The sequence below is a fragment of the Microcaecilia unicolor genome, chromosome 11 (assembly GCF_901765095.1).
Source record: "Microcaecilia unicolor chromosome 11, aMicUni1.1, whole genome shotgun sequence".
NCBI lineage: Eukaryota > Metazoa > Chordata > Amphibia > Gymnophiona > Siphonopidae > Microcaecilia > Microcaecilia unicolor.
The window spans coordinates 48,128,834-48,140,155 of record NC_044041.1 but is presented as its reverse complement, the minus strand read 5'-3'; the positions used below and the strand labels follow the sequence as shown (position 1 = coordinate 48,140,155).

At 43.7% G+C, this 11,322-nt stretch overlaps 1 protein-coding gene across 2 annotated transcripts in view; it reads left to right on the top strand.

Annotated features, from left to right (window-relative positions):
• Positions 1–3,406: 3,406 nt before the first annotated feature.
• STX2 (syntaxin 2) overlaps positions 3,407–11,322 on the top strand; it is a 111,914-nt gene continuing 103,998 nt past the window's right edge. The window contains exon 1 of one of the 2 annotated variants that reach the window (XM_030218191.1): positions 3,407–3,704. In XM_030218191.1, the coding sequence (XP_030074051.1) occupies positions 3,675–3,704 (30 nt within the window). In that variant the 5' untranslated portion in view covers positions 3,407–3,674. The remainder of the gene's footprint in view (positions 3,705–11,322) is intronic. The other variant, XM_030218192.1, reaches the window with a different exon arrangement.

The following is an 11,322-nucleotide window of genomic DNA, read 5'->3' as shown; positions in this document are numbered from 1 at the left end:
AGTAACTAGCTTTGCACAACCTGAAGGATGTTGAAGTCCTATGTTTCTGCCAATGTTTTTCAGTGTCTCATGTTCTGAACATGCAAGCTATGACTGAACCAGGGCTTATGTGAAGGGAAATAATATTTCACATTTCTTTGTGCAGCACTTATACCCGATTGGGACTTTAGAATAGAGTTCCATGAAGTAACTTGCTCTTCTAGTGGTAGAGAAGTAAAATCAGGGGGGATAGAAGTCAGTCTGAGAGACATCCCTTCTAATGGGTGAAGCTGAGGTCTTTTTGGGAAGGGTATATGGGACTGACAGTGGAAAAGAAACAATGTAGCGGTCAGTCCATTGAAAAGGTTTAGCTACAAAATGTGACAAGGAAACCAAATTGGTACTAACCACAGAAAGAACCAGATCCAGCATTATGAGTCAGGAAAGAAATATGCTGTGTAAATCCAAGATCAGTAATACGGGAAAGAAAGTTTCTGTCACAACATTATAGATTATCTATGTGGAAATTCAACACACTTAACTGAAGGAGGTTGGGGAAGGTAACCACCACTTCAGATACAGTTTTGCAATAGAGAATCCAGCAGTTGGAGGAAAAGGATGGGGGAGAATATACAGTAGTGGTAGTATCCTTTGGGTATTCAACATTCATGTACTTATGTAATATGTAATTAAATAACCAATGGCAATTTTACTAATAGATTCTAGATATGATAAGGAATCTGCATGCAATTCAATAGGGGAAAGATAATCCACAGTGAATAGTGCAATCCCCCTATCACTAACTCAGTGTGAATGTCTACAGGTAGGGAAAAAAATCAGAAAATACACATTGAGACAGTAAGAGCTCTTCCTAATAGAACTGGTGCTGTAGGAACTGGTATAGTATTTACAGTGCTACCTTTTTATATCTAGAGTTATACTTGTGTAGTCGTGTGAACTGGTTCTATTGCAGTATAATAGCTTTGCTAAATTTGTTCTGAGAGCCTTATTTTTTTTCTTTTTTAGCATTTCATGTTACTTTACAACTTGTCTAGAAATTGAAGGAACAGGTATTGAAGCATGACCTTTCAAGGACAATGTCCACTTCATCAGATGTATGTAGTCTATGTGGTTCAGAAGGTGGGTAAATATACATGAAGCTGAGGTAGCTGGTGGAAGGAAAGGGACAGGCAGATGTTTTAGAATACAAGCTGTCAATTAAAAAAATATTTTCCATATGTTAAGCTTGTTTTTATATGCAGAAAAGTGTTCTTATACCATTGTGCACTTGAGGAAGTTACATGGAAATACTTTTAAAATAAATAGGAGGAAATATTTTTTTCACTCAACGAATAGTTATGCTCTGGAACTCTTTGCCACAGAATGTGGTAACAGCAGTTAGTGTAACTGGGTTTAAGAAAGGTTTGGACAAATTCCTGGAGGAAAAGTCCACAGTGTGCTATTGAGACAGACATAGGAAGCAACTGCTTGCCCTGGGATTTGTAGTATGGAGTCTTGCCACGATTTGAGTTTCTGCCAGGTACTTGTGACTTGGCTTGGCCACTGTTTGAAAAACATACTGGGCTAGATGGACCATTGGTCTGACTCAGTATGGCTACTCTTATGTTCTATGTGCAGGGTTATAGAAGTGGAAAGGGGTACTTATACAATAGCATAGGAAGTATTTACATGTAAGAAGGAGGTGCCTGGAAGGTAACGTGGAAGCATATTTTCAAAGCATTTATCATCAGAAAGTTATATAGTAACCTATGGAACTTTGTAAGTCTAAGTGCTTTGAAAATGAGCCTCATAGCCAGCGTGTTTTTTCTAGCAAAAAAGGTGCCGGTACTCAAATGCCAGGCTACCCTTCAGGGGTGGGGTAATTACTGAGGGCCCCACCCCACAATAGCCAGGCCTCCTGCAATCAGTCACAGAACCTATGGCAAGGCAGAATTGGTGTGTGGAGTCTGAGCTCTTTCATTAAAACTTGGGATTCATGGGTCAGTTTTAGCAGACAGTGGAAAAGGTGCCGGTACTCAGTACCCCCAAGTATCCCCTCAAAAAAAGCCCTGCTCATAGCATAGTAAGTGACTGCAGATAAGGACCTGAATGGTCTATCCAGTCTGCCCAACTGTCACACTCACTATCAATTGATTAAATTAACAGTGATTGTGATGTAAAATACTTGATCATGGTCAGTGGCGTAGGAAGGGGGGTGGGGGGGCGGTCCGCCCCAGGTGCACGCCGCTGGGGGGTGTCGGCTCCGCGCTGGTGCACTGCCCTCTCTGCCCCGGAACAGGTTACTTCCTGTTCTGGGACAGAGAGAGCAGTGAACCAGCGCGGAGCCGACACACCCCAGCAACGTGCAGTCGGGGCAGATCGGCCCTCCCGCCCGTCCCTCGCCGCAGGTATGCGCTCCGGGGGGGGGGTGCGCTCCAGCGGGAGGAGGGTGCACCGTGCTGCACCCGGGGGGGGGGGGTGCGCAGCGGTGACCCACCCCGGGTGTCAGCTCCCCTCGCTACGGCTCTGATCATGGTGTTTCTGGAGTTGTTGTTGAACTCTACTCCAACCTATCCATCTTGTAATTTGCGGGACACAGAAGTCTGCCCAGCACTGTCCTCAGGTTCCAACCACTGAGGTTGCTGTCAAAGCCTTTTCCAGCCCATTTAAACTGGATTGTCAGATACGGGACACAGACCATACTGCCCAGCACCAGACCTAGTTTATCACAGCTGGAGCCACCATCTAAGGGTCACTGACACATCTATACACATGCAGTTATTTGTTTAGGGGGGGGGGGGGGGGTTATGCCATCCATTTTCTAATTAGAGATCCTTTGTTTTCATCCCAGGTCTTTTTTTTTTTAATCTACATGTAGATAGATCCAGAAAGCTGATGATGTAGGCACATATTTTATAAAATAGACAAGTACATAGCAAATTAACACTTTCCTCAAAGCAGGTGTTACTTTGTGCATGAGGATTTCTGCTCTACTAGGGTTGCCTTTATAAAATAAATACTTTTTAGATTTTTCATCTAGGCGCCCTATTGTAAAATTACCTCCAGAAGGGTTGTAGAACTTGATCATTTTTTTGGCAAAGGCAGATATTATTTGTGAAAATAGCACTTTGGATTGTCGCCTCCAAATCTTTCAATTCAGAAACCAGTGGGGATGTAGTTACGTTAGCAATAGCATTCATTCCCTGCTCCTGCCAAGCGCTCTGACGTCATCTTTGGGTATTCATCACGCACGTACACTGGGCACCCGATGGAGTAGGCGGTCTTTTCAACTCACAATCCCCGCCTCCTACTGTTTTGCATAGCTGCGCCCCCTTCCACCATGGTCCCACCTTAGCTCGGGAGGTGGTGGGGGTGGCAACTGGAGTCTCCGCGCAAGCGTAGAACAGGGGCCCGGGCGGCGGTTGCCATAGCAGCGGGGCGGGTACGGAGCGCGATTGGGCCCAGCTGACAAGCCGAGGCTGGTTAGGCGATGCGATTCCCACCTCCTCTTGTGGCCCGCCTCTCTTCCCAGTGTCTGCGAGCGGCTTAAGGAACTCCCCCCCGGCCATTGGCAACGGAAGCCTCTTGAATTAGAGCGTCGGGGACCAGGTTGTTGCTGCTGCTGGTTCATGAGGCGCGGGCGGCCGGGGGGCTAGGAGCGGTGGCAGCGTGGAGTGTGCGAGGAGGCTTCGGGGATGAGGGACCGGCTGGCCGACTTGACGGCGGTGAGGGAGGCGGCGCCTGGCCGCGCCCCGTTATCTTTAAGCTTCACTTAGCGGTTTGGGAGACGGCATTTTCTGAGGATCTGTTAGTCGCTTTTGGGCGGCCACCATTAGAGCTTATATATATTCCCCCCCCCCCCCCCCCCCCGCTTGTATTAATCCATTTTATCCCGTCTGAGTTAACTGTGGGTAAACTTTAACCCCCTCCTCTCCATCCCGAATAATTAATTTCTAGGGCTGCGTTTTAGTATCCATTTTAAAGGACGTTTTGGATACTTCCTGCAGCTCTTGTTGCAACTTTGAAATAAATGTGCGTGGAATTAATATATTTCAATATATGTCGTTTTTGCATATTTTAGTTTTTATAATAGCAACGTGAGCCGCTCCCATGACAGAATGTCCTAACGAAACGCTTTCAAACTAAATAATGTTTGTAATATGTTATTTTTCTAGATCTTGAGAAAGTGTACCGTGTTTTCCTATGTCTCTGTGCAATAGACTATCGGAAACATGTTTTGTTTTATTCCCTCTTGTGCCCCCCCACCTTACTGGCTTTCTCCATAGTGTTAGATGTGTGAGTGATGGATGAGGCTTGGTTTCTGAAAGTCAGTTTACAAGGCAGACTTTGATCGTATTTTACTGAGCAGCACAATCTAGCCAGCAGAGAGTCTTCTTTGAGGAACTCGCCTTTACTTCCCCCTAGTTGAGAATACTGCATTGGCATTTAAGCAGCTTTTTTTCCCCTTAAATACTGTGATAACTTCATTAGTTCTAATATATAATTCCAGTGTTTTAATATGAGCTTTACTATTTATGCATGTGCATTTGCCTCAAATTATTCTTTTTTTGTAAGGTAATAGAAACAAAATATAGAAAATAAAATACCTTTTTATTGGACTAAATATTGCAGCCAGTGGTTGGTTTAGTCTCTTGCTTTGCAGTTTTTTTTTTTTTTTTTTAGCAGCCTTTACTGCTCAGTTTAAGATGTGATTTACCAGCTTACTTGACGGAAAATTTAATGAATAATGATTCATAAAAGCTGACTTATACAGGTGACATTTTTGAGAAACTCTAGGTTATGCCTTGAATGGTATATTTGTGTGTGTATAATTCACAAATGTTCTTTCTTTCTTATATACCCACATAATTCAGGTCAAATATTTCTATAGTTAAAGTGCTAGGCTTTTCACTGGACTATATATGTCCCAAAACTAAGTGATAAGATTAACTGTTCTTCCATTATTGTGCAAAGTCTAAAGGGATGGTGAGCATTAGCAAAAGGAGGTCTTTCCTAAACAACAGGAAAATATGATGTAGACAGTTCCTGTGGGAACTGCTCCAGATTGTCTAGATAGATACTGTAGGAACTTTACTTTTTTTTTAATTAACTGTTGCTTCTTTTCACAATAGTTGCACTTGGTTACTTGTTAGAAATCTTGACAGTTAATATTATGCCTGTTGACTCCTAGATAAGACTATTAAACTAATTCTGCTTTTCATCTCATCTGGAATGAAATTTGAATGAAGAAGATCTTGGCCAATTCTAAATGCATTGTGCTCAAATGTAATTTTTCATATGTTAGAATAAAATAAACACAGAAGTGCACTTAAATTTGATGTATGTGCCCAATGCTTTTTCAGTTAACTGCAAAAGGAAATGCCATTAATAGAGGGAGGTAAGACCACATTTATGATAGATTCAGTTTTGAGTTCTACACTCATTTGAAAAAGATCTGTTCTTGGCCTGCTGTTGTAAATGTAGTTTTATTGCAAAAAAAAAATATATAGGTATATAGATGAATTTATATTTTAGTTTTATTGCAAAAAAAAAATATATAGGTATATAGATACATTTATATTTTACTATCGGTCTGCTTGCTTGCAGATGTTTATCATCACATGCAGAAATACCCAGAGGTATTTTCATTTCACTCTCGGTTTCCTCCTTGTTGACTGCATGTTAAACTTACTCTCAGCATGCATAAACATGCCTTATGTGTCTGCTTCGCCTAATAACAGAGATACAACATAACCCAAGGGAAGTGAAATTTCATTTAACAGCTCTAGTTTCCGTTTGTGCTGCCGGTTGCTATTCTAATACCAATTTGTGTCTGGGTCAATGCAAATTTTAGAACATTAAAGATAAATTAGTATTTCACATCAGCATCTTGTTTTGATCTGAAGTAATTCGTTAAAGATACTTGATGTAGGAAAAACAAACAGGCATGGTGTATTCAAAGTTTTTAGAAAGCAGGCATATCTTTCTCATATCAGCACCAGGGAATCTCATTGACACAGATATACTATCCTTTTAACAAATTCAGGAAATGGCATAAAACTGCTCATTAAAGATTACATTTGTATTTACTGATTCAGCTGCACCATAGTTTATTGGTTTGCTATATAACATTGCACACGTTTGTTTAAATCATTTTAGTAAGAATGTTGGCATGTTTTCACACACATTTTTGCAATTGTTGGTCTTGTTGGGACCCCTCCTTTGGAGTCTTCCACTCCCTGTTCATTTGGCTGTGTTCGTGGAAGTGCTGCGTCCCCCTTTTTTAAGCTAGTCTCTCAACTAGTTTGTATATATTACAAAGACTGGAAATTGGAAGCAGGTGAAAGCCTGACTTGTCTCTCAAGCCTTTAACACATAGGGTGACTGACTATATACTCATTCTGCACCTGGACTAGTTTGCTACACATGCTGCAACTTAGATCATTTTGTTCTTATTTAACTGTACAAAGAACTTGCCTTGAGTTTAGCCACCTACCTATTTATCCTAACTGACTGTATGTATCGTGCTTCTTGTCCCCATCTATATATCTGCACTTGTCCCCTCAGCTATATGGTAAGCTGTATTGTAGAAAAGCATTAGTATCATAACTATGTTTGAATGTTGTAATGTCTGCTAAGGTATATGGCGGGCAATAAGAAGTTATAATTTTAATTAATATTATGCTGACATATTATGTATCTGTTATTTGAATTTCAGTGCTGTGGTATATATTTTTGATCCTGTTTTATTGGTAGTCTTAGTATTAGGTTTCAGTTTGTTTATTTAGGATAGTTTGATATACCACCTTAACTAAAAATAGATTTAGGTTGTGTACAATAATAAAACATAAAATAAGAGATGAAAGGAACTACAGCATAATGATAGGAAAGTAGTACAATATAATAAGTAATACATTCATTCAGACACAAAATATCCCCATGAATCCTATACTGGGACTCAACCTTCTTAGGAATGGTGGGGTTAGATAGTGGTTTCATCCAGTTCCTCAACAGTGTCTGCTTAAGGACCTTATGTACTGTATAGGAACAGTGGATGACTCCTTAGGTGGCGAAGGATAGTCCAGGACCTCAAACATCTCAGCCCTGGGCTCATCCTCAGTTACCACCGGGAAGGGAATGGTCGTAGACATTTCCCGGACAAAGGACGAGAAAAACAAACTCTCCGGGGGAGAAAGCGTTATCTCTGGTGAAGGAGTAGGATCAGAAGGAAGGCCACAAGACTCCTCAGAAGAGAAATATCTTGGATCCTCCTCTGCCTCCCACGAGGCCTCCCCTTTGGTATCGGACAGGAGTTCTCTGACTGCAGTCTGAAGCCGAGCCCATCTCGACGCCGAGGAGCTATGTCCTCGATGGCAATGCCGAGAGGTTGACTCCCGTGCTGGCGGCGATGAAGCTCCCTCCATTGACGTCGACAGAGAGCCCGGGGGGGGGGGCAGCTGAGGCTGATGCTGCAGGCGGCACCGACGTCGAGGGCCTCACCACAGGTGGGGAGTCAGCTGCCGCGTCTATCGACGGTAGCGTCGGCGCAAGCACCTCCGGTACCAGAACAGACGTCGCAGCAGTCTTTTCAGGATCCCTGGAAGAATGGCATGGACCGAGGAGGAGGAGGCGGTACCAGGCTGTCCGGAGACAGGCGCATTGACACCTCTTGTATAGAGGGTGAGCGGTCCTCCCGGCATCGAAGCTTCACGGGGGCCGATTCCCTCGACACCCCGGAGCTCTCGGTATCATGACTAGAAGGAGACCGATAACGGTGTTTCTGTGGTACCGACGAGGAGGACATGGAATCCACACGCTTCCTCGGGGTCGGGTCCAAAAGGGATCGGTCCCGATGGGCCTGCACCGCAGGAGCCCTTGAGGCAGGTGGAGACCCACTCGATGGTTCACTGCCGCCAGCATGTGATGGTCTCTGGCATCCATTACCTGCGCTCCTGAGGTCGATGCACTCTCCAGTGCTGGCATCGGCACCGCTGTCAACGTCGAAGTACCGGGCAAAGCTCCAAACAGGCATTCCCGTTGAGCTTGTCTCAACGCTTGTGTCCGCTTTTTAAGGCTAAGACACAACTTACATGCGTCTGGGCGATGGTCAGGCCCAAGGCACTGGATACACCATGCATGAGGGTCGGTGCCTGAGATTGCCCGGTTGCACCGAGTGCACTTCTTGAAGCCACTGGCGAGCCTCGATGTCATCGACGGAAAAATAGCGGCGGCAAAATCAAAAGTCACGATGGTGCCAAAGGAAGGGCACAAAAAAGGGAGAAAACCCGTACGGGCGGCCAAAATGGCTACACACAATGACGAAAGGAAACTTGAGGCAAAAACTAAAGAAACTAAGGGAAAAAGCTCAGTTTTTCTAAAAAAAAAAAAAAAAAGGAGCACAACAAAGAAAAAACTGGCAAAAAGCTGACTAAAAACGAAGGCTTTTCTTTTCTGGGGCACAGAACCGCCGTAAACAGCCGCTGTTGACCGTGGAAAAAAGAAGACTGAAGCGGGACTCTTGCGTGACGGGCAGGAAGATGGCCACACCCGCGCGCTCGAAGGCTTGAGCAACTTTTGTTACTAGGAAGATTTTCCAGACCTGGGGCTGCCGTGGACGTCACCCATATGTGAGAACAATCAGCCTGCTGTCCTCCGAGAATACCTGCTACAGGTAAGTAACTTCGCTATACATTCATTCAGACACAAAATATTGCAACAGTAGGTGGAGAGAAGAGACGGGGTTGTGTAGAAGAAAAATCCAGTTAAGGAAAGGGAGGGAGTTGGAGCAATGTAAAAGAACATGCAGAATCTTCTGCGCAAACATCCTATGGTACATTGAAAGCATTGTGGAATAACCAAGTTTTTATAGCTGACTTAAATTTTTCAGGTTTACCTCAATTATTGTATTTGTTTATACTTGGTCATTTTACTATTATGCTGTTAACAAAATTGTAAGTTTTATGTTAAAATTGTACCTGCTGTATACCACCTTGGGTGAATCTCTTCATAAAGGTGGTTAATAAATCCCAATATAAGTTGTAATGTGGTTTTCTGTTCAAGACAGATGAAGTAAAAAGCTACAGTTAACTGTGATTAATGGCCTTGATGTCTAGGTAAAGTCATAAGTTACCATGGTGTAGCCTTGTATAAATGTAAGAAATGATCCTTAGCTTACATTGCTATAAAGAAAATGCCTATTGTGGTATTTGTAAAGGACACTCAAAGATGTTAAGCACTTTTGAATATACAGTCAATCAAAATGTGTGTGTGTGTGTTAAGCATACCATTTTGCAAAGCCTTCAATACAGACAGATGATAAACTAGTCTTATGAAACTTCTCAGGTAGCAGATTTAAAACAGATTTCAGAAATGAAGCTGTGGGATGTATTCCAGAGATTGTGGTTGATTAATAGCATATCTGGGTATAAAAGAGGTTTATATTGGTTTCTGTATGAAAGGTTCATTCCATAGCGTCCCGCAGGTGAATCCGGAGACTTGGGATTTGTTCTCCTACCAGCAGGTGGAGATAGAGAACGCCAGAGCTGTGCCATATACCGTGTTTCCCCGAAAATAAGACACTGTCTTATATTAATTTTTGCTCCCAAAAATGCGCTAGGTCTTATTTTCAGGGGCTGTCTTATTTTTCGGGGAAACATCGGGGTTGGCCCGCCCGCCCTACCAGAACTAACCTTAAACGCCTCCTTTCACCTTTGCAGCAAGCAGCAGCAGGGTAGGCCACTCCTTCCTTCCGTGTCCCGCCCTCGCCTGACGTAACGTCCGCGAGGGCAGGGCACAGAAGGAAGGATAGGTCTGCCCTGCTGCTGCTTGCTGCGAAGGTGAAAGGAGGCGTTTAAGGTTAGCTCCGGGAGCGACGGAGGGGGAGGCCTTATATCTACCAATTCAGGAAAACCTCTACTAGGTCTTATTTTCGGGGGATGTCTTACTTTCGGGGAAACAGGGTAGTACCTTATGCAGTAGATTCACTTCCAGTATTCTCTGTATCTAGCAGGTGGTCAGGCATACCCAGTTGGTATCTGGATTGATGCTTGTTTCTGGCCTGCAGTGGTCATTTGATCTCAGGGGGTTGAGTCTTTTTGGCAGGCTCAGTATTCCCCTGATGGCGCTAGGTCCCTTCCCATCTCTCTTTCCTTTTTCCTGGTTCCCTGCCTCATTTTGCTGGATATCTCCTGCCTCTTTTTATTTTTTTTAAAACTCCAACAAGGTCAGGCAGCTGCCTTTCCTCGCTGAGGCTGGCTTGCACAGATTGTTTGTTGGGAGGTAATGGAGAGTTCAGGGCTGTTTGTGCCCTGTTCATAGCACCTGGGACTCTGCTTGGATTCTTGCAGTGACAGGAGTGAGTATAAAAACAAAACCAAGCCTGCTATGTCTGTGCTGGCTGAGGCCATCAAGCACTGCCACCGGTGTGGGAGCTGTAATTCTTCGTATTCGTGGGTATGCAGTGCTTGTCGGTGGGACTCTCCCCTCCCCTCAGGCCTTTGGGGCTTCTCCAGACCTTTGAGGGACCGTTGGACGTGCGGGATGATGCAGTGGTGGGCTCAGCTGACCTGTCGGTTTCCTGCAGTGCGGCAACTGCCACTTTGGAAGCGCCGACACACAGGAAGGGGAAGCTGAATTAGACTGCTGCGTAGGTCCGTCTATGTTGGGGGTGGGGGGGGGGGGTTTGGAGGTGGATGCGGACTCTGTTCCTTTTTCCCCCAAGTTTGTGCCTGTTTGTCGAAGGGCCAGGAATGTTGAGCATTGGTCTTTGTCTTATGTTTTTCAAGATTCCAGTTGGCAACATAAATTCCCTCTATAATAAAGGAACATGGTGACAATATGGCTACCGGTATATGGTTCTTTTATCAAGCATTTAAGCAGAATAACTAGTGTGTTGACACACTTGGAAAATCTGTAGACAGATTGGTGATAATTTTGTATATTGCCTTCATGGTCTGTCATTGAGATGTAACATTGTTATTTACAATACTAAATATAATATAAAATCTTGATGGATTGTTTTCCTTGAAAGGTGATTAAATGCTTTTAAATTAAGTAAAAACATCCTATAGCCAAATGGTATTTCATCAGTTATTGGCAATATTACAACATTACATCAGTGATGGTTGGCTATGTGGGTTTCCAGTTTGGGTGTAACACCGAGTGCAGTTTAGAATAATGACTTAACCACTTCTCTAGGGAAAAAGTTTAGAACAAACTGCAAGCAAGTCTTTGGAAGCGGGGGAGGGGGGGGAAATATGGTTTTCTATAAAATCCTGAGTGGTGTAGAACGGGTAAAAGTAAATCACTCTTTCAAAAAAGTACAAAGACCAAGGGACACTCCAT